General features: G+C 54.5%; 1 protein-coding gene across 1 annotated transcript in view; it reads left to right on the plus strand.

Annotated features, from left to right (window-relative positions):
* Positions 1-25482, plus strand: part of SCN4A (sodium voltage-gated channel alpha subunit 4) — a 44883-nt gene extending 19401 nt beyond the window's left edge. Inside the window, exons 11-26 of the mRNA XM_076356581.1 lie at positions 2232-2387; positions 2638-2761; positions 3510-3748; positions 5576-5749; positions 6060-6416; positions 9532-9960; positions 13944-14073; positions 14389-14543; positions 15767-15940; positions 16522-16644; positions 16910-17188; positions 18367-18420; positions 19946-20081; positions 20937-21043; positions 21772-22042; positions 22490-25482. Of these exons, the coding sequence (XP_076212696.1) occupies positions 2232-2387; positions 2638-2761; positions 3510-3748; positions 5576-5749; positions 6060-6416; positions 9532-9960; positions 13944-14073; positions 14389-14543; positions 15767-15940; positions 16522-16644; positions 16910-17188; positions 18367-18420; positions 19946-20081; positions 20937-21043; positions 21772-22042; positions 22490-23682 (4101 nt within the window). The 3' untranslated portion in view covers positions 23683-25482. The remainder of the gene's footprint in view (positions 1-2231; positions 2388-2637; positions 2762-3509; positions 3749-5575; positions 5750-6059; positions 6417-9531; positions 9961-13943; positions 14074-14388; positions 14544-15766; positions 15941-16521; positions 16645-16909; positions 17189-18366; positions 18421-19945; positions 20082-20936; positions 21044-21771; positions 22043-22489) is intronic.
* Positions 25483-27981: the final 2499 nt, after the last annotated feature.

Raw genomic sequence — 27981 nt, forward strand, 5'->3', positions numbered from 1 at the left:
GAATCATAGAATATCCTCAGCAAGTTTGCAGATGACACCAAGCTGAGTGGTGCGGTCGACACGCCAGAGGGACGGGATGCCATCCAGAGGGACCTGGACAAGCTGGAGAAGTGGGCCCCTGTGAACCTCATGAGGTTTAACAAGGCCAAGTGCAAGGTCCTGCACCTGGGTCGGGGCAACCCCCGGTATCAATACAGGCTGGGGGATGAAGGGATGGAGAGCAGCCCTGCCGAGAAGGACTTGGGGGTACTGGTGGATGAAAAGCTGGACATGAGCCGGCAATAGGTGCTCGCAGCCCAGAAGGCCAGTCGTATCCTGGGCTGCATCACAAGCAGCGTGGACACACACGGACCTGTTGGAGCGGGTCCAGAGGAGGGTCACAAAAATGATCAGGGGGCTGGAACAGCTCTGCTATGGAGAAAGGCTGAGAGAGCTGGGGTTGTTCAGCCTGGAGAAGAGAAGGCTTTGGGGAGACCTTATTGCAGCCTGTCAGTACTTAAAGGGGGCTGATAAAAAAGATGGGGACAGACTTTTTAGCAGGGCCTGTTGCGACAGGACAAGGGGGAATGGTTTTAAGCTAAAAGAGGGGAGATTTAGACTAGATATAAGGAAGAAATTTTTTACGCTGAGGGTGGTGAATCACTGGCCCAGGTTGCCCAGAGAGGTGGTGGATGCCCCATCCCTGGAAACATTCCAGGTCAGGTTGGACGGGGCTCTGAGCAACCTGACCTAGTTGAAGATGTCCCTGCCCACGGCAGGGGGGCTGGACTAGATGACCTTTAGAGGTCCCTTCCAACCCAAACCATTCTGTGATCCTATGAATACCAGGTTGGAAGGGACCTCAAGGATCATCTGGTCCAACCTTTATTGGCAAAAGCACGGTCTAGACAAGAGACGTTTGCTCCACTGCGGCCCCGGGGTGTTACCTTAGCCCCTTTCCGGTCCTTGGGAGTCTCTTTTCAGCACGATAGGGCTATAAAAACATGGGCAAAAGCTTCTGTGATGTCTGATACTGCAGCCCAGCCATTTTCCATCTCTAATCATCATTTTGGTCTATGTCAGCAACGTCCGCAGGGGACATCCCTGCAAATCTAAGTGTTAGTCTGGGCAAAAGACCAGCTTCTTTGCATGTAGAGAGAGACACAAAACAATGTTTTCCTCTCTCTAGAGCCTCTATCTCTCATTGCTTATCTGTGCTGAGCCACAACATCCTCCGAGGAAGTGGCTTGCTCTTATCTGGCTGCTGCCGTTTGCAGGATGGGTCTAAGCAAGCCCTGCCCGAGGGATGGAGACTCCAGGGCTGGGCATAAAGCTGGTGCTGTGGCCGGTTCCCTGAGCAAATTAACCAGTGAGTTGCCCAACGGCTTTATTAAGTGATGATACTCCTTTATTGTCACCTAGGGAAATGGAGAAGACAGAGGGAATAAGGCTAAGAGTGAGGGCAAAGCGCCTACAAGAAATGGGCGCTCGGATCCATTTAATGGATCAGCGAACGAGCGTGGAATGTGTGTTGCATCTCAGCAATGTGCAGTGGGAACAGAGAGGTTCCCACTCCACTGTGGCATCCTTAGTGCTACCGGAGGGTGTAGTAAACTTCAAATATTAATACCGCTGTTGGAAACAAAAAAAAACACAACACCAAAACAAAACAACAACAACAACAACAAAACCCCCCCCAAAAAAAAAAGATTGCATGTGCAAATGAAAACCTAATAAAACAACATTTGGAAAAAAAAATTTAAATTTTGACCCAAACATTCACGAATTCAGTGCAAGTCCAAAAATCTTGGACATCGCATTTCAGCAAGAGCCTTGAAGATTTTGCTTCTTTCCTATTTGGGATGAAAACATGTTTTAAAGATTAAAGTTTCCTGCAAGACAGAAATTAGAAGGTTTGCATAGTTTTGTCCTTATGAATTATTCATCCTGACCAAATTTGAACAGATCTAATACTGCTGTGCGGAGAGCTTAGTACGGTGGGGTGTGCAAGTGGAAAGGAAAGTCCTCAAATTTCTGTTTATCTACCACAAATTACTATCCCTCATTGTTGCTTGTGAGGATCTGAATTTGCTGCCCAAGTCCTGCAGCAGCAGATTTTGGGGTCACAAAGTCTTGCCCAGGACGGTCCTGGGGCTCAGTTCACCCCCTCCTTAGCCTGGTGCCCTGCAGCCATTGCAGGAAGCTCCCGATGGCTGCGGACACGCGGGTGATGGGGACGTGGGTTGCTGCAGTTGCAGGACCGGCGGTCCAGCAGCGGTTCCCTGCCCAGCAGCGTGGCCGAAAAGGAGCGCGACTCGGACCTGAACAGTGACCAGGACAAGGCAAAGGACTGCAACGGGCAAGTGGTCCCCAAGGTCGTGCTGGAGCGGTCTGCTACGGTGATCAATGTACGTGCTCGGCTCTGTCTCTGCCATCCCTTGAGGGTGTCCACCCCAATAAACCCTGGTGGAGGGACGGGCTTGTGCCCAGCTTGTTGTGGGTCGGGTCCTACGAGCCTTTCTGCAGCCCCTCTGTAGTTCCCATGTTGCACCCCAAGGTCTCTCCAGACCATGCCCTTTTCTGCCTGCTCTGTCTTTAAGTGCATTAAATAACCTGCAGTGCTCTGCATTCGTCCCCTGTGGCTTCCTCTCCTTCTAGTTCAACCCAACCAATGAGACAGAGAAATCAGACCACAACCACCTCACTATGGGCAACCAAGATGGGCCAGGCCTCGAGAAGAGGGTGGGGAGCGCCATCAGTGTCATCTCCAACACTGTGGAAGGTATGTCCTTCCCCAGCCTGGGTGAGGGCTGTGTGTCCCAGCTGTTTTAGCCCAACTGTTGTGCGTTGGTGGGCTTGGGGTGCTCGGCACATACCAGTGATAGCGGCTGTCCCAAATCTCCAGCCCCGTGCAAGGGATGACTCTGGACCTGGGGTCTCCACAGGGGGTCAGTGGACTGCAGGGATGCTCAAGCAAGGCTTTTCATCCCAGCTCGCTAGGATGATGCCTGGAGGCAATAATACAATATCTCTTGCAAATGAATGGGATTGCAATTAATTATAGCAGTCTCCAGAGTCAACTGAGAGCTGTTGAGTGGCTTCCCAAGAGCTCCTGTCTCAACTTCAGCGAAAAGTACCGTAGACGCAGCAATAACAGGCTTCTCAGCCCTGTCCTCCCTGAGAATGGGCACCAAACCCTCTGGCCACCCCAGAGCAGTTCCCTTGGATGTCCCTGCAATCTCAGCGTGGCGCGGACACCTCAAATCCTGCCCAGGTGCTGAGAGCAGGATTGGACCCACAGTTCCCTGACTGATCTGCCTTTCCATCCCTCTCTGGAGGGTAAGGTCTGCAACATCACTGTGCCTGGGCATGGGAAGGCTCCTCCTTTTAGCCCCCACATTAAACTCGTAGATGGTCTAGGGCTGGTTCAGGAACTCAGGAGAGATCTCTTCTAGTGGGTTGGCACTTGCCCCACCCAGGGCAGGACAGGATAAGCCTACACTGAGGTCATTTTTCTTTCCTGCCCTCAGAGCTGGAGGAAGCGCACCAGAAGTGCCCATCCTGGTGGTACAAATTTGCCCACACGTTCCTGGTCTGGAACTGCTGTCCTCTGTGGCTGAAGCTGAAGGAGTTTGTCAAGCTGGTGGTGATGGACCCCTTTGTGGACCTGGGCATCACCATCTGCATTGTGCTCAACACAGTCTTCATGGCCATGGAGCATTATCCCATGATGGAGGAGTTTGAGAACATGCTGACCGTGGGGAACCTGGTAGGCAGCTACGGGCATCCCGTCCTTCCCTGTTTAGAGCCACAGCAGATGGCTCTAAACCATCCACCCTGGTGGGCAGATCCCCTCTGCTGCCATTGTGTCGCCTGAACAGCATGCATGCCTGCCTGGAAACACGTCCCAGCTGCTGAGAAAGCGCTGCAGGGGTCTGATCACAGCACCCCTGTGAGGGGTTGGACTCCAGGATGGCTCAGATCAAGGGAAGTGATATGGGGGTGGGATCCATCATCCCCTGCTCCCCTTCTGCTGCAGCTTCTGTCTTGCTTGGTGTATCTTGGCGATGCCAATGTGGCCATGGCCTTGCAGAGCTGTGCTGAGCCATCTTCTACATTGCAACCCAGGGTCAGGCACGAGCTGCTGCCAGCCCTGGCTGACACCACAGCGTCCTTGCGATGCTGGGTGGCCATGTGGAGCCAATTCAGATGCTGGGAGCAAACAGGTCCCCATGGAGCAGGAGGCAACAGTGCTAGCAGCATTAGATAATAACAATAATAGCAATAATCATCGTCAGGACTTTTCCCAGTGAAATCACTGCAAACCTGGGCTGTCCTGATTTCATGGGTGTATTTAGCAACCGGCTGTGCCTGCTCCTGCTTGGAGCTCAGGGTAAATGGCTTTCAGCTGGATGCAATCTGCTGGTGGGACAAGTCCGGGAGGCCCCTGGTAGCTCTGGGAAATGCAGCTAAGGGATGGGAGAGCTCGCCGTCTCCTCTCCTGCCACCTTGCCCTGCTCCAGCACATGCCAGGGCCTCTCTGTGCACAGGCATTGGAGTGACACATGCCGGTGCCCGAGCCCCGGGTGGGCAGGATGACGCTCAGCACATAGCTGCTTTGTCTCTGGTTTCATTCAGGAAATACAAGGGGATTAATCGGCTGTTGCTCGAAGCACGGTCACGCTGCAAAGACAGGTCCAGCTTCTCCTTCGGGCCAGCAGCGGTTTCTGGCTGCATGTACAACCCAATGCAGGGAGCCGGCGGGATTTGCTGGGGAAGGGCCAGGGAGGGATGGAGAAAGGAGAAGCAGCTCCCACTGAGCCACGGTCTCCTTCCACATCGCCTGCCTGTGCCCAAGATGAAAGCAGCAGCGCCTGCTGCCTGTCTCGCTGCAGGCAGAAAGATGGCCAGGCTGTAAGCGAAGAGAGCAGGGATCAGCTGGCAGGAGCAGAAAAAGGGACATTTGTCAGCTGGCATGCAAAGGAGCAGGTTGGGGAGCATCCCCTGAGACACCAGTGCAGAAGCCTTTCTGCAAGGTGGAGGCAAGGACCTGTGCATCCCAACTCGATCCACATCCAGGGCAAAATTTGTCACCGGGCCCCCTCTGCACACGCCGTGTCATGAAATCGCATCAAGGATGCTAATTGTCACATTGCTGATCCGGCTCTGGAGTAATGTGATAATGCACAGCGCCGTTGTAGTCCCCGGAAAAGAGTAATGTGTAAAAGCCGGGTCAGCTTTCGCAGGGCTCGGGGTGGGACAGGGGCATCCCAGTAGCAGCCCAGTTCCCGGTGCTGGGAAGCCCTGTGATTCAGCAGTCATTTGAAGGGGGTCCCTTTGCCAATGAGACTTTTATTTTTAATCTCCACTTGCTAACACGCACCTTTGCCAAGTCTCTCCAGTAGCAATCAGTCCCCAGTACTCCCAGCCCGGCTCCACAAGCCACGCTGGGTAACAGCTGGGGAGCTCGTGCTCAACCAGGGCTGGACCCAGTGGGATGAAACACTTTGGGAATACCCCAAAAAGGAGAGGTGCTACCCACCCCATGCCGAAGCACGGGCTTTCAAGCAAGCTGACGGGGTGCTGTTTCCCACAGGTCTTTACGGGGATCTTCACGGCGGAGATGGTCCTGAAACTCATTGCTTTGGACCCCTACGAGTATTTCCAGCAGGGCTGGAATATCTTTGACAGCATCATTGTTACCCTGAGCCTGGTGGAGCTGGGCCTGGCCAACGTGCAGGGGCTCTCCGTGCTCCGCTCCTTCCGCTTGGTACGTGCCACGGGGACAAGCTGTGCCAGGGGGTTTTGGATGCAATTGCCACCAGGGTGGAGAATGGCTTGTTCAACCTCCTTTATGGCGGTCACCAACTTGTCCCCTGTTAAAGATAACACTAACAGTCAAGCTAAATATTTAGGAAAGTCGGAGTCTGTGCTCTTTGCAAAGCAGTTGGGTGTTTAATCCCTCCTGCCTTAATAAAACTGCCACGTGAAGATCTAATCCCAGCTTCGCAGCCTTGCTGATGCTTTCTGGCAATGAAAGCCCCAGGCAAATCAACGCCTTGTCTCCTTGCTCCTTGTAGCTGAGGGTTTTCAAGCTTGCCAAGTCCTGGCCCACCCTCAACATGCTCATCAAGATCATCGGTAACTCGGTGGGCGCCCTGGGGAACCTCACGCTGGTGCTGGCCATTATCGTCTTCATCTTTGCCGTGGTGGGGATGCAGCTCTTTGGGAAGAGCTACATAGAGTGCGTGTGCAAGATCTCTCTCGACTGCACGCTGCCCCGCTGGCACATGAATGACTTCTTCCACTCCTTCCTCATCGTCTTCCGCATCCTCTGCGGGGAGTGGATCGAGACCATGTGGGACTGCATGGAGGTGGCCGGCCAGACCATGTGCCTCATCGTCTTCATGATGGTCATGGTCATCGGGAACCTCGTGGTGAGTCTTGGAACTGGGGTGGACCCTCAATGAAAGGTGGGGGGCAAGGATGGAGGGTGTCGTGGGGTGGGGACACCTCTGCCCCTCGCTCGCTGGCCGATGCTGTCCAGCTCAGCTCATCTACAGGGCTATGCCTGTAGGCACGGTCTGGTTGGAGCTGTACAGGAGCACAGGCAAAGGGCTCAACCTCCCTCCTGTAGACCCACTGGGATTGTACTGTGTGCTCAGCTCTGTGTAAAGCAGGGTAAGAAGCAATTTCTGAGTGACCTTCAGATGAAACTAGATCAGGAAAAGAAGGGGAAACCGAGCCATGGAAAACTTAACAACAGGCTTCAGGCAGATGCAGGAGCAGCTCTGGGACAAAAGAGAGCTCATCTTCAAGCTGCCCTTTCTTCTCCACATGGCTTTTCAGGCTTTCCTCCCCTATTTCCCACTCTCCTGCGATGAGGGATGGAGGCAGTGTTATATCCAGCTCACCCCAGGGCTGGCCCTTTGCTCCCAGGTGCTTTTGGGAGCAGACCCCCCCTGGAAGGCTTTTGCAGATCCCCAGCATCCCCAGTCCTCACTGCAGTCCCGGTGGCATCCCGGCAATGCACGACCCCTCTGCAGCACAGGGGGTCCTTCCCCCAGGTCCTGGTGAACCCCTGGTCACCATTACCCTCCCTCTCTGCCCATTGCCCTCCAAGCTGCTCGCTGCCAGCGCTGCAGGTCTGCAAGTTCCAGGCGAGCGTGAAATCCTTTCTAAACTTGGTAACCCTCTTGCTGGCGGCTTTGAAGCTTGTTTTCCAGGCTGTGTGGGCCCTGCTCTCCCTTCTTAAGGAGCAAGGCAGGGGAGGGAAGCGCGCGGCTTGCTGAATCGCTCCTATTACTTGCCGGGGTTGTGTAAGCCCTTTGGAATTTGCTTTGAAAAACTATCTGCCCAGGGAGCTGCTGACGCCTCCCTCCCCACAACGGGTGGCTGCTCCAGCCCCAGGCTGGCACAGCCCTCCAGAGGGGTGAAAGCAACCCCGGGGAGAAACCCAGACCACCCCCTGGCTCGGGTAAGGGGTAGGGCAGCTTGGAGTGTCCCGCTTTGAGGGCAGAAAGTTGGGATTTGAGTGCTGCTTGGCTTCCCTGGCTCGGGCCAGGTATTTGGGGCTTTGAACTGGCCCCCATAGCAGCATGGAGAGCCATGTTGGCTGCAGACCTCACCCTGGGGTGTTCTGGGGTCTGTGCTGGGTGATGCTGGGCAGACGTGCACGCATCGCCTCGCGGTGGGGAGCAGCCCCATGTGCCCCCGGGCTGCCCAGCAGTCAGCAACAGTTTGTAAGGCTACCTTTCAAGGGGGAACCCGTTCATTTGAATTGCAATGCTGAATCAGGCTGAAAACCACCCATAAGCAGCAGGAGCATCTCCAGGATGGTCTGCAGAGAGTGCAGGAGCTTAGAGACTGGGAATCACAGCTGGGGCTCCCTGGAGACCCTCCCCAAAAAGGGCTCTGGAATCCTTTCCTCTTCTGGAGCCAGTTTTTGGAGTAGGACAGCCCATCCACCCCTCCAGGAGACTTTCCTGGAGACAATATGGGGGCAGCATGATTTTCAGCTGGTGGGGTCAGAGGCAGCCCTCCCAGAGGTGTAGCCCTCCCCAAGATTGCACCCCAGCTTTCCGGGCAAGCTTTGCAGCTCCTGCTGTGCTCTGTGCTGCTCCACGGGGTTCATTTAAAGCTAGGTAGAGAAACACAGTGCACGACCATCTACAGAGCCATCTCTGCCCTCTTCATCCTCTTTGCCAGGCTCTCCTGGCCGTGTCTCAGGTATTTCCGAGTCCTGGAGCCTGTCCCGAGCAGCCTCCTGAGCATCCCGGCTGCAGGGAGGTGTGTGTTTCTACCCACTTCCCCTGCAAAGGAATAAGGCGACGGTCGGTCGTCCTTTACTGTTAATGACACTTTGAGCATTTCCTTTGGGGTTATTAAGGGAAAAGGGAGGAAGTCAGTCGGGTGACAAGGTAACGGACTCCTGTCCAAAAAAACCAGAGCCAACAGCAACTATTAGCTGTAACTGGTGCTTAACGTAAGTATTAAACTGATGGGATAGTAGGGATTTATTTAAAGATGCGATTTAAGTCATATGGTATGAGCCATGTGAAAACAGCAGTGACCTTGAATAGCAGCTAATTCCCTTCTCAGATACGCTGCTGGCACAAAAAGGCACAAACATCAACAGCTGTGGGCTTGGCCCATCGGCCGCTCTGCACAGCGAGTGCACGTCTGGGTGCTGCCGATGCTGCCGTACCCCGGGGAGAGTCTGTCCCACTCCTATTCTCATGAGCTGCTCCAGGTTTCTGGCACGCAGTGAGTCCACCCGTGCCAGGCGAGGCTGCAGTGGGATCCAGTCACGCTTTGGGCACGGTGAAGTAGGAGACATCTGGGGAAAGCAGGAGAGAGCTCGTGCTTGGAGGTATATAGTGCATTGCATTTGCATCCCGTGAACTGACTTGCGCTGGGATGAAATGCCGCTCTCCATGGAGCAGAGCAGTCTCTGGTAGAAAGGGATGAGGTTACGGCTGTGGCTCCAGGGCGTTGGAGACCCTCAAGAGGTCAGTGGGCATCTGAGCTACCAGAGCCAGCAAAGAGGAGAGGAAGAGTTGCAGCTGGGAGGACAATAAGCAGGAGGTTTCTCCCTGGGAAGAGAAGGGACGGAGCTGAGTTGCATCCCTATGGGTGGTGGGGAGAAGCACCATAGGCTTTAGGGAGTCCCACGTGGGGACCAGCCAGGCCAAGAGCTCCAAGAGAGCGAAGGGAGGGACATGTTGATGGACCCACAGGGGAGGTGGTTTGAGAGGGGCTGAAGCGATGACTGGCATCGCTTGCAGATGGATCAGCAGGACCCAAGCAGCCGGGGGTGACACCGAGGGCATCACAGCCCAGGGAGGAGTGAGGAGGACCATGTTCATGTCCTCCAGGAGAAGGGCTGGCATCTCTGCAGTCCCCAGAGTTGGGCGATGGGAGGAGGGAGTCCCATGACATGTTCAACATAAGGGTCTCCTCCACGGCCACGACTGGTCCCTGCCGCTCCAGCCTGCAGGGGCAATGTTGGTGCTGGATGTCAGCGCTGGTATTTGCCTTTGTCCCCTCCAGGTGCTGAACCTGTTCTTAGCTTTGCTGCTGAGCTCCTTCAGCGCTGATAGCCTGGCGGCGTCTGATGACGACGGAGAGATGAACAATTTGCAGATCGCAATTGGCAGGATCACCAAGGGGATCAACTTTGTAAAGACCGCTGTCCTCACGCTGCTCCGCAGGCTGTGGAAGGGGAAGAAGGTGGCCCCGGAGGAAGAGCAAGAGCACAGTAAGAGGGACAACTCTGTGCTAAACCACATGGACGCTGGCCAGGACCCCAAGTCAGAGTACCTGGACGGAATCACTGGCAAAGAGCATTTTTTCATGGATGAACTGGACCACATGAATTTCATTAACAACCCCAATCTGACGGTGCAAGTCCCCATCGCCTCGGAGGAGTCTGACCTCTACGAGGAGACGAGCACCCAGTCTGACACCGAAGATGCCAAGGTCAGACAGGTGGATGGGAGGGTTTCAACCCAAAAACTGGGATTGACCCATTCTTGCTGTGCTGCCCACAGAATTATGCTGGTTTGGGTTACTTCTAGCTTTTCCGCAGTGTGTGGCATGGGCCAAACTTGGGGTTTTTCAACCCGGCATTTCCCAGGGTAAGCCAGAGGTGGGGGGGGTTGGCCGGTTTTGGGTGAGGCTATGGGGTTATTGCTAACACAAGGGGGACCCGCTGCACCACAGGGTTGGTGCAAGGGTCAAAGCGCTCAGTATGGGGTTAAAGATGTTCCAGAGGAATTTGATGCCAGGAAATCTGCTGATGGCGCTAACATTGGATCCACTGCTAATGCCTCAGAAAGCATCATCGGGAGGGTATGAAACCAGATGGAGGAGCTTAGCACAAGTGAACATGAAGCAATGCATTTTGGATCCAAAGCTGACGAGACAGCTGATGTTGGCATTGCTGTGTTGAGGCGCGGAGAGGACTGTCAGGGCTCGTGGGACACTGATCGCCTTGGTGCTCTGGGAGGATGACCGGGAGATGCGAGACAAGAAACTCGGGAAGACCCGAGTGGACGCAGAAAGAAGGGTGATAGCCTGGTGGGAAATTACTGCTCGCAGTGGGGTCGCATCGAGGTCCTGGGGAAACGCAGAGCAGTTGGGGATGCCGCGGTGGAGAGGAGCAACTGCATCAATCTGGAAAGGGGTTTTGTATGAATAATAGAACAGCTCTGACCCGAGGGTTTATCGTGACTATCGATGGCAAATGTGTCTGCCCAGGAGCTGAGGAGCCTTGGGGAAGCTCTGTCCCAGCTAGTCCTGCTCGGGGCGGTGTGCTGGGGCGGAAGGCAGTGGTGCAGTTTGGGTGCAATCACAACTGCTGCTGAGTGCCTGGCTGTGCTTGCACAGGGAGCCCAATGCAGGGCTGGCAAAAGAACCAGGACTCCCAAAACCCCAGAGCCATCCGCCTCCCTCCCCATCTGCAGGCTCCTTGCAGCTCCGCGCAGTGACAGGGACCTGGCTTCTCTCGGGGCACAGTGCAAGAAGAGGGGACAATCCTGATTTATTTTATTTTTTTTTTTAGCTGGGAAAACAGGGTGTTTTCAGCAGTTGGGGCTGCAGGAGGAAAACGGCAGGAAAGGTGGTGGCTGGCTGTGACCGGTTGCAAACGTGCTGCTGAGCTGTGCTCAGAAGGGACAAACTTGCCTGGAGCACCTTTGCCAAGGGAATGGCCGAGGGGAGTTGCTGTTGTCGTTCCCCTTAGTGCCGCCAGCAGGAAGGCTGAGAGTTGGCGTTTTTCCCCAAATTTTTCCTACTACAAGCCCAGTCCGGTAGCACTAACCCCCAGTACACCCAGGCCATGCCATAGCACACTGGGTGTGCGGTCATGCTGCACAGAGGCGATGTTAATGCCAACTCGGCCGCAGCAAGGGAGGGGGGACACATCCAGCCTGGTCTGCGGGGTCCCCATGGACCTCAGTTCCCCACCACCACGATGTGCTTCCCGGCGGATGAGGGAAAACCTCAATGTGCAATTATGGACGTGTCCCGACGTGGCTCTGGCGTTTTGGTGCTGTGTTCAGCTGACATCTAGCGGCACCGGCTCCAACGCCCTGCATGGAGCTTGTGTTTTGAGAGCCATCCCTGGCTGCTTGGCTTGTGCAGGGGGCAAACAGCATCTCTCAGCCCCTACATACCGGTTTACCCCATCATCGCTGATGGTTTTGGCAGCTAAATTCAGTTGAACGTTGACGAAGGTGCAAGCCAGGAGGGTGCATTAATGACCCTGCCCCTGCCTGAACAGGCAGGGTGGGCAACGGGCTGGCAGTCATCACATGAAATAACTGCCTAGTAATTAGAAATCGGGTGCTAATTGGTGGGAGCCCTGAGCTGGTCCTCGGGGAAGATTGCTGCCAGCTCCGTGTGTTCACATGCCGTCGATTAGCTCCAGATGGAGCCAAAGCCCGGCACACCGCCTCGCACCGGGGGCAAAGGCTGCCAGTGACGATTGCAAACTGGGGGGGTTTCTCCGGATAGGCTGCTCAGAAAACATTGATAAATGCTCTCCCTCTTCCAGAGCAGCTCCTTTCCGAGGCAAAGATATTTTTCAGGGTGAAATGATAGCGGCAGGATGATGGCAGCAGCGTGGCTGCTCTCCTCGAGCACTTCTGCATCCTATGGTTGATTTATCTTTTGCACCGCAAAGCAGCGAGGAGGTGACAGGAACAGCAGCGTTGGTGTGTGGCTGTGCAGAGTTAGTACTGTGGCTCAGGGCTCTTCTGGGGGGCTTTTTGCCTCAGACTCCCATCCTGCCGGGCAGGGTGATGTCTCCTGAGATGCTCTGGGCTGTGGTGCATCACAGGAGTATTGTCAAGTGCCGTGAATTATGGGGGTCACAGGGTGAGTCTGGGTGCGCAGCACATGGATGCCAATGCTCAGTGCTGGCAAGGATGGGGAAAGCCCTGGATTTGGGTGGAAACACCCAGCCAGGCTGGAGGTGCCGTACCAGGCGTGTGATGGAAATTGCCCTGCAAACCTGCTGGTTGCAGGCACGTGGGGGCTCAGGAGCCCCCAGGGAGGGGGTTTGGGGACCATGCAGTGGGACCAGCACAGTTATCCCTCTCCCCATCCAACAGGACCTGCCCTGAGCACCAGCACACATGGTTACTGGTGTTACACGAGTTCCTGGGTTACACGAGCCTGCCAAGCGCCTCTCAGGCACATTTCCCCCGATCTCTGGGGCGGCTGCGCTCATTCATTCCCACCTTGTGCCTTTGCAAGACTTGTCCTGGAGGCAGATGGTTTCCGTGTGTCTTTCCCCTGGGTCACAGCTTGTCTGGCTCCATGCCGAGGCCTCCTAATCCCCCTGCCCCTCCTGTCCCCCCCCCAGCCCCAGCGGAGGGTGGCCCCACTGCTCCTGCAGAGCCACCAGCCAACAGCTTGTGCTACTGCTGTGTCCTCAAGGCAATGCCCTGCGTGTCCCCAGCACGCAGTAGCCAGGCTGCAAGGGACCCCCAAAGCAATGTCTTCTACTGGTGTGGCTGTGGCCCCTGAAGCTGCAGGCAACGACAATGTCTCAGACTACCCCAGGGGGTCTTCCCTGGCTTGTTGGAGGACGGAGTAGCTACTTTATTCACCACTGAAAGCACTAGCAACCTTGGGGGAGGATTATCTCCTTCCCATGCAAGGCAACGCCATCCTGCATTGGAGATGCCCATCCAAGATCATCTGCTCCCAGGTAGGAGAGGCAGGTCTGGGGATCTTCTCTTTCCTCAAGTGCTGCAGAAGGCCTTCCCTGAAAGCCAAAAAAAAAAAAAAAAGGAGGAAAAAATCCCAGGGGCTTGCCAAGGTTTTCTCTCGTTATCAGCCTCTCCAGACCTTGCTGAGTGGTGTCTGGGAAGCCAGCCAAGCTGAGCTGTGGCGCGGGATGGAGCCGGCGAGATATTTGCGATGCAGGTTTTGAACTTGGGTGAACCCCAGCCTAAAAGCCCTTCGGCACGAGCCGAGCCAGCAGGGTTCGAGAGAAGTGCCATGGTGGCCGCCCAGGTTTCTGCAGGTCTGATTGTACCACGGGGTGTTTGGCAGAGCATTTCTTGGATGGGGGCATGCAGAGGAGGAGGAGGAGGTGAGAAAATCAGCCTGAGATGATGGTACAAGTGGATGGGAGATGGACTTGCTGTGCTGGGAGGAAGGCTGGGGTCAGGGGACCTTTTGCTCCTCTGAACCTGGATGAAAAGCAAAGCTTGTGCAAGGTCATGTACCAACGATCCTCCAAGGTTTGCAGCCCTGGACAATTCAACAGCTTCACTCTGGGCTGTGATTTCATAGGAAAGGGACTCAGAGCAGCCTTCAAGCAAGGGGGTCCCACCAGCTGGCTCCCTCGGTGGGGGCAGCAGGAGCCGGAGGATGGCTGGAGGCAGCCGCAGCCCAGGAGAACCCCTTCTGCAGGGCAGCCTAGCCTGAATCCTCCTTTCCCTTTGCAGAATCCCCTCTCCAGCGACAATGCATCGTCTCTGTGCAGCACTGTGGATTACAAGCCTCCGCCACCGGTGGAGGAGGAGGTGGCGGAAGAGGCTGAGGGCAGCAACGAGCCTGAGGAGTGCTTCACCGAAGGTGAGGGACCGAGCAGGGCAGGGGACCCTGGGGAGAGGGGGGCGGTGGGTATGGAGCAGCCATTGCCAACCAATTCTTGCAGCGTAACAACCCCCAGGCTCACTTAGCTCAGACCAAACTCCAAATCCTCCTGTACTACCAAGGAGATGGTCCCCATGGGGCTCCGCTCTTGCGTGCACACCCTCTAACCCAGCAGGATCCTGCTGCAGCCTCCACCTAGGAGGGTTTGAAAAGACAATAAAAGCACAAATAGCATCGTGTCGGTGGAAACGCCCTGGCCAGGAGGTAACCCACAGCTCTTTGTCCCATCCCCAGCCTGCGTGAAGCGGTTTCCCTGCCTCTATGTGGACCTCACCAGCGACAGAGGGAAGATATGGTGGAACATCCGGAAAACCTGCTTCCGAATTGTGGAGCACGACTGGTTCGAGACCTTCATCGTCTTCATGATCCTCCTCAGCAGTGGGGCACTGGTAGGTCCCACCTTTCGCCCTGTCCCGTTTGCTCTGCAGCAGCTCCCCAGCTTGGTGGGAGCCCAGGAACGTGGGCAGGCCCCAGGCAGCAGCACCGGAGGCTCTGGGCATCGCCTGGTTGTCTCCTGTGCAAAATAACGCAGCTGTGGGCAGGTGTTTGATTTGAAACCCCATTTGGCTCAGGTCTGCCCAATGTACAGCCTTGCAAGGGGATCTAAACATCCTCCCCTTGCCCTCCAAGAGCCCTGCACCCATACAGTCACCCCTGTACAACCCTCCCCAGCATCCATCATGGGCTGTGGTCCATGGGCTCGAGGGGATGCAACCGCCTACATCTTCCCCTCCTGCTCTTAATGTCAACCATGAACTGTCTGCACCATCTATTCAGCTTTGTGTGGACGGTTCCTCATTTCACTGCCTCCGTAACTGGCTGTCAGGAGGTGCTTTACAAATAATTCATGGTTATTATTTTGCTGTTCAGCACTTCCAGCTGCTGACTGGTGCACCCTCCCAGAACCTGGGTGTCCTTTTAAATCACCCTCATTAAAAAGCTGCGTGTCAGCCTGTTGGTCCTCTCTGAGTATTTGGGCTGGATGTAGCTCAGCTGCACCTGTAACTACACAGAGCTAATGGGGAGACCAACTTCTCTGCAAGTTTGGGGGTAAAGAGAGAGGGAAGGAGGATAGAGGGACTGAACTGTTTTTCAGACATACTTTATGCGTCTGCATCACGCTCAGAAGTGCAGTTTGGGGATGTCTGAGGCTGTAGCTAGTGCCGGAATCGAAAGCTGTGTTAAAACAGCTGTGGAACACCTGGTCACCGTGCCCGTAGCTCTGACTGCTTATGTTTTACGTGCCATGTGGACATAGCAGTAACCCAAATTCCTAAGAGCATTTTCAAAACTACCAAGGCATCCAAAGGTGCAGGCTGGTGTCCCGGCTTTTCACTTGTGCTCAGACTGGTGGGAATTTGATGCAGCTGGACATTTGCTTCAGTGAAGCTTTGCTTTAGGACATACACCGCTCTACATAGCCAACAGGAACTTGCAAACAAGAGTTGATCAGGTGCATCGGTAAATGCCACCCGCAGCTAGGCTCTCAACTTTTCAAGCTGCCCCAAGCCCTAGGAAAGCAGGGACAATGCAGGCATGGATGTGGCTGCACTGAGCCGTGCAGCGGGCCTAGTGGAAGAATGACTGTCACGTAGCTCCACGCCTCTTCCAGGCTTTTGAGGACATCTACATTGAACAACGAAGGGTGATACGCACCATCCTGGAGTACGCCGACAAGGTCTTCTCCTACGTCTTTGTCATTGAAATGTTGCTCAAGTGGGTGGCCTACGGCTTCAAGGTGTACTTCACCAACGCGTGGTGCTGGCTGGATTTCCTCATCGTCGATGTAAGTGTTGTCCGATGAGCACCTCTAGAGCCATAGTTAGCCAAGGGATTTGGGAGCATTAGGGGATTGTAGCAGGCTGTTGGAAATGAACCCATATCGTATTTTAAAGGACAATAGTGTGGCTGTAGAATGAGGGCTTAGACCATTGCTTAAAATAATGGTCCTCCACAGGAAGGGCCACTTCTTTGCCTGGTTGCAGAAACCCTTTCAAACCCTTTCTGGTTTATGCTCAAGCCAAGAATAAGCCCATGCTGTTCTATCAGACCCCAGTAGAGATGTGAAGGGACGTAGGGTCTCCCAAATGCTCTGTGACACAGCAGGCCATTCTACCTGTGCTGTATTTCTGCATCCCCCGTCACCTCCATCCTCATACCCAAGAGGCAGGGACATCCTCCAGGTGGCTGGTCACCAGGGACCCAAGGACTCGATGCCAGTCCCTGTGTCCCAAGACAAGACAATGACCACTGGCCTGAGGGAGTGCTGGGGAGAGAGGGACGGGCAGGAGCTGCAGGGACGTGTCTCAATTTATCTCCGTTGTTTCCATCTGAGATGCTGCTAATCCCTTTGGCTGCTCCTTCCAGGTTTCCATTATCAGCCTGACAGCAAACTGGCTGGGATACTCCGAGCTGGGAGCCATCAAGTCCCTGCGGACGCTGAGGGCTCTGAGACCACTGCGTGCCCTGTCCAGATTTGAAGGCATGAGGGTAGGTGCCTCCCCCGTGTGCTGCTGGCTCTGACATGGCCATGCAAGCAGCATTGTTCAGCAGTCACCTACATCAGGGACCCATCCCAGCTGGATTTTAGGGGCCTCCAGATCAGTGGGATTGATGCTAAGGTACCTTTGGTCCAGTTTGAGCCCACTTGGTGCTGCTGAGGAGGGTAAGGCTGGGGCACAGGGACATGAAGGTCCACATCATTGCTAGCGTGGTTCCCTAGGCAGGTCCTCCAAGGTCTTTTCTCCCCTTGCAGGTGGTGGTGAACGCCTTGCTGGGCGCCATCCCCTCCATCATGAACGTCCTGCTGGTCTGCCTCATCTTCTGGCTGATATTCAGCATTATGGGGGTGAACCTCTTTGCGGGGAAGTACTACCGATGCGTCAACACCACCTCGGGGGACCTCTTCGACATCAGCGTGGTGAACAACAAGAGCGACTGCATGGCCCTCCTCTACACCAACGAGGTCAGATGGGTCAACGTCAAGGTCAACTTCGACAACGTGGGCTTGGGATACCTCTCCTTGCTGCAGGTGGTACGTAATGAAAGCAGCTGCCATCCCTCTAAGATGTGCACTGCCGTAGCAGGGCAGCGTGAATAGCATCAGGGCTGAAGCGAGATGCTGCCCTGATGCCCAGATAGGGCCTCTTGGCCGCTTCTTAGCTCCAAAGTTGATATTTAACACAAAAAACCCTGCAGAGCCAAGGAGGAAAGGGACAGAGTAGAAGATGGGAGGGGAAGGTAAGTGTCACCAGGGACCCGCTGCAGATGAGCGTAGGTAGTACCAAGCCTGGAGCTGCGAGAAGTCCTCTGCCCAGCACGGGATGCAGGAGTGAGGAGGGGAGGCACTTTCTTTTCCCCCCACCCATTTTAAAAGTTCGGTCTGCTGTAGTCGTAGGCTGCAAGAGTTTTGCGTGGGAAAGGTGATGGTTGGAAAAAGAGCTGCAGGGCAGTGGGTGAACACAGCCATGCTTCCACTGAACCAGCAGCTGAGCCAGGCAAGCAGAAGAGGAACTGCTCACCACAATTTTAATAAAAACATAGATGTGGGCTCCGTTATTGGGTGGGCTGGGGTTACTCCCATCAGATCCAGGGGAACTGGCGGTTGCAGAACCAGAGCATGACCCGAATTATTTAACCAGCTTTAAATTCAGCTTCCTCTTCAGGTTTGTTGTTCCATCAGATTCAGGAAACAAGATGTTCAGGCTTTTTGTTTAACAAATCAGCAGCAAAAGCCTGTAAAAGATGCAGTGTACCCCACCAGGATCGGGATCCAGCAGATAGCAGAGGCAGCAATACAGAAGTCAGGGCTACGGAAGTGGCCCAGGTTGGGCGGAGGAGCAGCCAGCCCCGGCACAGCTCTGCCGCTGGGAAAATGCACTTTGTTTTGGGGGGGAAAAGAGTCAATTGCTTCTTTTCCCAGCCTGGTTTGCAGCAGTGTTTTGGGAATTCCCTGGTAACCACAGCCACAGAACGGAGCTTATGTGTGCACACATGCAAATCTCAGTATTTCTGCATCGGGGCATTTTTCTTGTGGATTCAACTCATGGTCCCTCTCCTGCCATTCCCATGGAGAAGCTGTAACTCCAGGCTGCGCAGGCGTGCTCAGAGCTAAACCCCCCAAAGTAAACCCCAAACACTCACCCATCGCCCTCCCCTCCCTCCCTAGCCCCAAATACCTCCCAGTGAATCTGTTCTCTGCTATCCCCGCAGGCGACCTTCAAAGGCTGGATGGACATCATGTACGCCGCCGTGGACTCACGCGAGGTGAGGGGACATGCAGGGATGTCTCGCAACCGGCACCAAGCATCGCTCACCCCACTGGGTCGGTTCCCCCTGGCAGACTGGGAGCAGAGTCCTGGGGCCGAGGTGCAGCCCAGCGCGGTCTGGGGACGGACCCCTCGGCCGCAGCATCCCCTCTGGCTCTGCCCATTGGTGCTGGGGGGCTGCCTGCATCCCTCCCACCCATCGCTTCAGCTAGGACATGGGCTAAAGAGTGGAGAAACCGCTGAAACATCCCCCCTGCTGAGGTGCACAGCCTCAAAAAGGGCAGCCAGTTGTGTGTCCCTGTGCCACCCATGTCATTGTCACCTGCATCCCACCTGCAGCCTGGCACCCACACCGGGCTCCCACCCAACCCGGGCTACAGCTGGGGCCAAGCCCGCTCCTCTCAGCTTCAGTTCTGTGGTCTGAAATCCCCGCTCTGCCTCCCCAGCTCCGCACCAGAGGGCTCGTCCTTCACCCTGCTGTGAGACGATGCCCTCCACGTACCCCTCCATCCGGGAGAGCTTATCCCGTCCTGGAGAAAGTGCCTGGCTTGCCTTGAGCAATAAATGGGTTATTAAAACAGAGCAGCCAGCATTTAACCTTTGGGTTAAATGGTTTATTTAAAAAAAAAAAAAGTGTTTTGAAGAGTTTCATGCAGAGGCTGTTTCTACTATGATCCATCCCAAAAAGTGTCCCCACGCCAGGCCATGTGTGTACACGCTGCCATGAGCCAACGCAGCAGGAGGGACTTCCTACCTTTCTCTAAGTGAGCAAACTTGCCCGTGCCCCGCTGGGGGGGTCAGCCCTGTGCACCCACGGGCCTGAACATATTGTTTTTGTTGCCTTTTTTTAGCATCAGAAACAGCCGCTCTGCTCGTCCCGGCTGCAGCTGCCGGCGCTCAGCAGAGGAGCCGCTTCCAGCTCCCTTTGAAAACGGCTTGGTCTCCTGCCTCCCCGAACACCCGGGGCAAAGCTGTTTTGGGAGCAAATCCACTCCCTTCTGCCAAGAGTTTTCCTCGAAATGGGGGAAGCAGGTTGTGACACCCTGGGATGTCTCCAGTCAAATATAGAGCAGAATTAAGCGATGCCCCTTGAGACGGGGAGTGTTTTCTGAGGCTGCCAGGCTGTGCCACCCCCATGTGCTGGCGTGGCACAAATTAAACCACTTTTCCTTTCCCCTCTTGGCTGTATTTCAGCCCTTGGAAAGCTGACTATTGGGAAGAAACTCAAGTTTGGTCATTGATATCGCTGCACCTGGGCATCCGTTCCTATTCCCCAGCCCATGCTGTGGGATCGGAGGTCAGCACGTCCTTGTCCCCCAGGCAGTGTCACGTGGATGTCCCTTCCCGTGGCTGCTCCCATGGGGACCACTCAACCTGCACAGCATCTGCTGAAAGTTTTAGAGCAGCCACCCCATGGATGGTGGGGATCACCTCTGTCTGGATACAGTGAGCCCTTGTCTGGGGGCTTGGGGACACGCTTTCTGGAGAGGGTTAGTCTCACATTTCCCATCTCTCCTGGTCAGATTGAAGAGCAGCCAGTGTACGAGATCAACCTCTACATGTACATCTACTTCGTCATCTTCATCATCTTCGGCGCCTTCTTCACCCTGAACCTCTTCATCGGCGTCATCATCGACAACTTCAACCAGCAGAAGAAAAAGATAAGTATTTTCTGTGTCCTGCAGCCACTGCTGCCTCCTGGGGCGCTGGTACGGGATGGGGGGGACCAGCACGGTTGTGGGGTGAGGGGACCAGGGCCACCGGTGCTCGGATGGACCCCAGGGTCCCTCTGCAACCTGAATTGCTGTTATCCATCAGTGGCTTCCCGCAGAGTGAACAAGTAAGGAGAGCCTGACAAACAGCACACGGGCCCTTGCGTCCTGGCCGTAGCATTTATAGAGGATTTCATTTACGGATGCAGAGGGAAGAGGCAAGGGGGACTGTGTTTTCTCTTGCCTGTGCCACGGCAGGCACGGCTGTACACCTGTGCTAGCGCTTTTATTTTCTTTTCCCACCCCGTGACCCTTTCTCATCATTTTTCCATGCATCAAGGAGAGACTCAACTTCTGCTTTCAAGCGAGCAGCACAGGACTAATACCCCTGGGCGGCCGGAGGGGGGAGCGGGCGGAGGGTGGGCAACACGGAGCACGTTGTTTGTGCCGAGAGAGGTCTGAAGCACCCCAAGATGCTGCCTCGCTCCCAGCAGGATCCAGCCAGCGAGGAGGGGGTGAGCCCCGGCAGGGCATGGGGTGCCCCACTCGCTGCAGCAGGCTGGGAGGCGGCATCTCACCTCCGCAGGAGGAAACCACAGCGCTGGGGCGAGCACCCGTGGGTGCTGTGAATTGGGGGAAGCAGAAAAGGGCAAGCAGGGAGGAAGCAGGTTTCACTGGGTCAGTGCGACAGGCAATGCCTGGTAGGAGCTTGGCTGGAGATGCTTGGTGGGAAGGAGCATGGATGGAGATGCTTTGTAGGAAGAGGCGAGTTCCCAAGGTTAACAGTGGTGATTCCCTTTATAATTTGGAGGCAAAGACATCTTCATGACGGAAGAGCAGAAGAAATACTATAATGCCATGAAGAAGCTCGGCTCCAAGAAACCCCAGAAGCCAATCCCCAGGCCATCGGTATGTTGGGTTAATCGCCCTGGAGTGCAGCAGGGAGGGAAGACTTCAAGCCACCACTGTCCCAAAGTGAATGAGAAGGGTCTGGGGAAGAGCATTTGCCAGGGCAAGGAGCCAAATCCTGGTTCCCCATTGCTACTCTTCAGACAGGGCCTTGCTAAGAGCTGGGGCTTCAGAAGAGGTTCACCTCAGGCAAACCTCCTTTGGATCTGCTCTTCAGCCCTGGGTCCACTGGCAAGGGCAAGGGGGGGATCCCTTTTGCAGGGATTAGGGTTTTCTCCTAGCTCAGCTCCCACCTCCTCTCTCGGAGGGAGTTACTCAGGGAAAGCTCAGTTTTCAACACTCCTAGAAGGGACATTGCCAATACGTACGCCGTTGTGACTTGGGTTTGGTTTTGATAGCCCAGCTCAAGCGAGACCTTTTCCCACATGTTTATTTTTGCTCTGATGCATTAGCTGTGGATATAATTAGAAAGCAACTGTCCCTGTGCCCACACCTCCTGGCCATGGTGTTACCAGGTGGGTTTCATCCTGCAAGGTGCTGGGTATCCTCCTCCCATAGCTTTTGGGGCCGTGAGACCTGTGTACTGGCCACAAACCTGAGGTTTCCTCCACTCTTTTAAATACGGTTCCTTCTTCTTTTTCTGTTGTGTCTTTGTTTTGTGTGTGTCTGTCCCGTGTTCCCACCTCGCCTCTGGTTCTACATCATCACCCACGTGGCCCTTATGGCAGAACAAGTTTCAAGGGATGGTGTTTGACTTTGTTACCAAGCAAGTGTTTGACATAACCATCATGATCCTGATTTGTCTTAACATGGTGACCATGATGGTCGAAACAGATGATCAAAGCGAACTCAAAACATCTGTCCTCTACAAGATCAACCTGGTCTTCATTGTCATCTTCACCGGAGAGTGTGTGCTCAAAATGTTCGCCTTGCGCTACTACTACTTCACTATCGGCTGGAACATCTTTGACTTTGTGGTGGTCATCCTCTCCATCTTAGGTGAGCCCTACTGGTCCCACCGGATAACAAAGGGTGGAAATGGTCTGGCCAGTCCACAGCCAGCAAGCTGTCACTGGCCTCCCCCTTACACCCACGCCTTGAGCAGGGCCAAGCCAACAGGACAAGACAGAAGTGAGGCCACCAGGCAGGGTGAGGGGCTGGGATTCTGTCCCAGTCCTCCTTGGTGGTGGGTTCCCCTTGTCTCCACGTTGCATGGCTGCATTGCTGAAACAGAGCAGCCAGCATTTAACCTTCGGGTCTGTGCTCAGAGGTGTTTTGGAATACATTCCCTTTGCCACCAGCGGAGCAGAGTGTTGTGTGCCATTGGGGGTGGCCTCATCTGCCTCTTTCTCCCCAACCCTAGCAGATGAAGTGGAGTAGCTCCACCTCACCTCCGACATTGGCCGTAGAGCAATGCAAACACACCTCTTTTTCACCCCTTCACAGGTATCGTCCTCTCGGACATCATAGAGAAGTACTTCGTATCACCCACCCTCTTCAGGGTCATCAGGCTGGCAAGGATTGGTCGTGTCCTCCGGTTGATCCGAGGGGCAAAAGGTATCCGGACTCTCCTGTTTGCTCTGATGATGTCCCTGCCTGCCCTGTTCAACATCGGCCTCCTGCTTTTCCTCGTCATGTTCATCTACTCCATCTTCGGGATGTCCAACTTCGCCTATGTAAAGAAGGAGGCAGGGATCGATGACATCTTCAACTTTGAAACTTTTGGAAACAGCATCATCTGCCTCTTCCAGATCACCACATCAGCTGGATGGGATGGCCTCCTCAGCCCAATCCTGAACAGCGGGCCCCCCGACTGCGACCCCAACCTGGAAAACCCCGGCAGTTCGGTAAAAGGGGACTGTGGCAATCCATCCATTGGCATCTTCTTCTTCTGCAGCTACATCATAATTTCCTTTCTCATCGTGGTGAACATGTACATTGCCATCATCCTGGAGAACTTCAACGTGGCCACAGAGGAGAGCAGCGAACCCCTCTGTGAAGACGATTTTGAAATGTTTTATGAAACTTGGGAGAAGTTTGACCCAGATGCCACCCAATTCATTGCGTACAGCACCTTGTCTGACTTTGTAGACACCTTACAGGAGCCACTCAAAATTCCCAAGCCAAACAAGATCAAGCTAATCACCATGGATCTACCAATGGTTGCTGGGGACAAAATCCACTGTCTGGATATCCTCTTTGCCCTGACTAAGGAAGTGCTGGGAGACTCGGGAGAGATGGATGCCCTGAAGGCCACCATGGAGGAGAAGTTCATGGCTGCGAACCCCTCAAAGGTTTCCTATGAACCCATCACCACCACTCTGAAAAGGAAACATGAGGAAGTCTGTGCTACAAAAATCCAGAGGGCTTTCCGGAGGTACCTCCTGAGGCGCTCGGTGAAGCAGGCATCCTACATGTACAGGCACAGCAAGGATGAGGATGCCCTGAGAGGGGATGCACCCGAGAAGGAAGGTCTGATCGCCACCAAAATGCACGAGATGTATGGGAACAGTGGGACAGATGTGGAGACAGCCCCTGCCTTTGGTCTTGCACCCATTCCCAGCTCAGAGACTCGAGATGCTCCTGGTGAAGCAAAAGCATGGGATAAGGAACGCGTTGTGAAAGAGTCGCTGGTATAACAGAAAGAGGCTTCCATCTCTCGCCCAGCCTGAAAGGACTTCATTTGTGTCTCCTTTTCAAGAGCTCTTCCATATACAGATCAATAGATCTTAGATATTGAGCTAATTTCAGATATTTCAAGTAGACACCTTAACTTTCGAAGCAGGATCTCTTACTGATCCTGGTTTTTACAGCTCACTGCACATGCAAAGAGTTTAATATTTTTCTTACGAGAATTAAATGTGAAATCTATTATTGGTGAAAGAGAAACATTTTAGTTTTGAAATGATCTCATCATGGTAACAATGTTTTTCAGACATTAAAAAATGAGTATGGCTGTCCTTTTACTTAAAGTAATTATTTATTAATGTTATTTCACAATTAAGAGATTTTCTTGTATATTATTCTTCCAGAGTGCAGCCAAGTAGCCCGTGAAAGATGAGCCAAGTGAAATAATATTAAGAATAATTACAGAAAAGTCAAGGTTTTGTGAACAAAAATCACCAATGTCTTAAAGTAGCACCTTTCTTTTGAATATTTGAATAAGCTTTATGGATTATTTTTTTGTTATATAAAGAGAAAGTGCAATTATGTCTTAAAGATTTGTTTGCATAGCCAAAACAAAGCATCTGCAGATATGTTCTCAGGGTTAAATATCAGGTTTTAAAGGTCTCTGAATATGTATTGAAATCATAAATCATTCAGGTCTCTACGGTACGAATGTAAACTGTATTTATAGTCACGCTTCTTCTCTGTTTTCCTGTTTTGTCCGGATTTTGTGGCAGGAAAGCAATGGACAAAGGTAGGGTTTGGAAAACCTCCTCCAAGAATCCCCAGTCCCCGTAACAAAACCCTCTAGGGTTTCCTCAAGCCTCACAGCAAGAGGAAATGTCCCGCTGGAGTGCTCTTGATTAGCGTTAATTAACGAGACGCATCCCCGGGGATCGGAGCAGGTGTTTGAACGGTCCTTGCAATGAGCTGCCTCAAGGGCATCCCTTAAATCCCATCGGCCACCGAGCACCGGGGGCCTTAATTAACGCAATGAACGCTCCCACCGGGGTGTAAATCCCAAAATACTCAGGCGGAGCATCTTTCCCTTGGCTGGGGCTCTAGAGATGACCCGGTGGCGCGTGCTGGGGTCTCTGCAGAGCCTGATGGGGCCAGGCAGGTCCTCACGAGGAAACCTCCCAGCAGAGGAGCATTTTCCCAGGGGGGAAGGGTTCTGCTGCTCTTTACGCAGGTGGGCGAAAGGAAAGTAAAGCAAGAAAAATGTGCAAAAGGCCCCGAGTTCATCTCTGGACCGCCTTCTGCCTTCAAAAGGGAAAAAAACCTCTTGAGATCAAAACAAACATGAACCAAAACCTCTTCCAGTTAAAACAAGGGCTGCTTCTTGAAGCCAAAGGGTCTGTCTTTTTGTATTATTATTATAATTTTCTTTTCTTGGGCTGATTTTGGCGCTGAGCCATTACGGATGCCCCATGTTCAGGCTGGCCAGGAGCGGTGCTGAGCTTGCTTGCATCCACGTGCTGTCGGCCAGGCAGCAGAGCCGGGGTCGCTCTGCTCGTCCCGTAGCGTTGTGCTTTCATTTCCATGTTGCATAGGGTGATGCTCCCTGGAACAGGAGCCTGACCTGCTTTAAATGGCGTTTGCGTGGGAAGCATCCATGGCACAGCGGTTTCCAGCCCAGATTGTGGTTCACAATCAATGCTGCTTGTACGTGTGTGTCGTCGGTGATGGGAAAAATGCCAAAGAGCAGGATTTGTGTGAGCTAAAGCCATTTTTCTTTGTACATTTCTTAAAATAAACAACTGTAAATGGTCTATTATTATGATACCAAATGCATCAGTGTGTGTTAGGGGGGTAAAATGTTTTCCCTGCCCCTGGGAGGGGTAGATGCCCCCTCCCTTTGCTCCAGGGCAGATATGGGGAGCCCCTGTGCGTGGCCGTGGCTGGACCTGCCATCCTCAGCAGGACCTGGTGGTCCCATCCTGCACAAGAGACCCCCTGGACTGCCTCCCCCTGGCACCTCCAACCCAGCCCCAGACCCCAGAGCTTCTGCTCTGCTCATGAACAAGTCCCCTGGAGCCCTTGGTGCCTCACAGCAATGAGCCCTGACTCTAGGAGCTATAGGAGATGCTGCTGCAGGTTCAACCAAGGAGAGGGGTGGGATTGGAGGAGGTGCAGACCCCCCGAGCTGCCCCATGCCAGGCTCCGTGGGGCCAAACCTTCCCCACCGGCCATGCGGGAGCAGTGCAGCGTCATGGGGAGAAGGCAGTGGTGGGTGAAGGAGGTTTCTGCGTCAATGTGTGGCTGGAGGAGGAGCCACCTCTGGGACCCGCTGATGTCCCCAAGAGCCACGGCACGGCCTCGCCACTGTGTTTTCGCTCTCACTGGAACAGCTTGTCCCAGGGCTGGCGTAATTCAAGTTGAGAGCATCATGGTACCGCGCAGGCAGGGGGCTGGAGGGAGGAGGTGGCATAACCCACCGTCCCTGTCCTCCTGCGGCGGGGGAAAGGACAGCGGTGAAACCCAAGCCCTGATGAATAGGAATGGGCCGGGGAAGGGTGCAGCTGCCTGGCAACGGCTCTGCTCTGCCCACAGGGCATGGTCTGGCCATGTGCTGCAGGCTGGGGAGCCAGGGTGGCCCAGGAGAAGAGACATGGGGACACGGGACCCTCCCCATGAAACCACCAGGTCTTCCTACATCCCATGCCACTGGGTACTGCAAGCACAGGGGACTTAAAGGGGAGACCAAGCCCCTCTGGACCAGGTCTGTGCTTGTTCGAGGGTGCCAAGGAGCCGGCAGGCAGCACAGCGGGGTAATTTGGCCATCGTCACTGCAAACCCTCTTTAGTTTGTGCCATGCTCCTGGCTTTGCCTTACAGGGCTTTCCCAGGCACCTCCCGCATCCCTGCCTCGCTCATCACAGCTCCCGTCTCCAATTCCAGGGCTTGATGAAAATCCCTCTGGTGCCTGATGAGCACATGGGCATCCCCTGTGGCTTTTTCCTTGCCGGGACGTCACAGCCGGGCTGTGCTTTTCCAGCAAGACCAGAGGTGACAGCAGCAGGGACTCAGCAGCACAGCCCCAACGTACAGCACTGTGCACGGCATGACATGCCTGCTCTACGAGAAGAAGGCACCTCTCCCATCATCTCTCTTTCCCTCCTGGGGCCAGTCTTTCTCTGGAAGCCTTTATTTCTCCTCTTTCTTGCTTCATGTCCCCTTGCATGCAAGGTGAGGCTCGGCCTGGTTCCCAGCAGCCACCAGATGCTCAGAACCGGCAAAAAAAAAAACAAACCTGCAGAAGGTGAAGGTTTGGGGAGGCCCCAGGCAGAGATACCCAGGCTCTGGGGACCAACACGGCTGGCAAAAGTACCCAAAGGTGTTTTTCACATGGAGTTACAGTTCAGTGCTCGCCCGCAGCCGGTAACGTGCAGCAGCCGGAGGGCACGGCATGGAGGGAAACTGTATTTCTGTGTCAGAGCGAAGGGGGACAGAGCTCACCTTGGGGTGCCACATTGCACTTCCCCAGGGAGTGGCCATCTCCAAAGGACTCACGGAGAAGGGTCTCGGTCATGGCAAACAGGGGGCATGGCTGGCACCCGGGGAGGTGACATCTCGTTTTGGCCGTCTCGCTCCTTTTCTAGATTTCACCCTTCCTTGGAAGGGCGGCTGCGGGGACTCTCCAGGATGCGGAGGATGGGAGCCGGGGGCCTGATCCCACTGCACCCCACAACAAGTAGAGAGGAGAAACCCCACAAACGTCCCCTCTTCCCACCCCATTCCTGCTCCAACTCGTGCAACTGGGCCAGCATCAACCCCTGCCCATCACCCGCAGGGCTAAACTGGGGGGGATCTGCCCACGCTGCTGTGGAGCTGGGGTACAACCCTGGGGGAAACCCCCATCCTCTGCCCCCCGGGGATGTGGCAGTGCCGGCAGTCGCGTCCTGCTTCCTGGGCACATCCACTCCCCGGGCACATCCCCTGTGCTCAACCCGGGTTTTGCATCGCCGAGTGCTTCGCAGATGGGCTCATCTCCAGCTTCGGTGCAGACCCACACCAGTGGTGGCCACCTCCATCAAATAACGCCACCATGACGAGCACAGCCCGGAGACACGAGGCTGGATGGTGCCCAGGGCGCAGGCACCGGCCACCCCAGCGTCTGTGCCGCATTCAAAACTGGCCCCAAGGGGAAAGTCCCAGTTGAGGAGGATTTACATGAGCAGGAAAGGGGCCGTCTCGTGTAGCAGCAGCTTTGCCATTTTTAGGTACGGAGGCCAAGCTGGTCGGAGCGGCCGCTGTGTTTTGCAGAAGCGA

This window comes from Aptenodytes patagonicus, chromosome 20 (genome assembly GCF_965638725.1).
Source record: "Aptenodytes patagonicus chromosome 20, bAptPat1.pri.cur, whole genome shotgun sequence".
In the NCBI taxonomy this organism is placed as follows: Eukaryota; Metazoa; Chordata; class Aves; order Sphenisciformes; family Spheniscidae; genus Aptenodytes; species Aptenodytes patagonicus.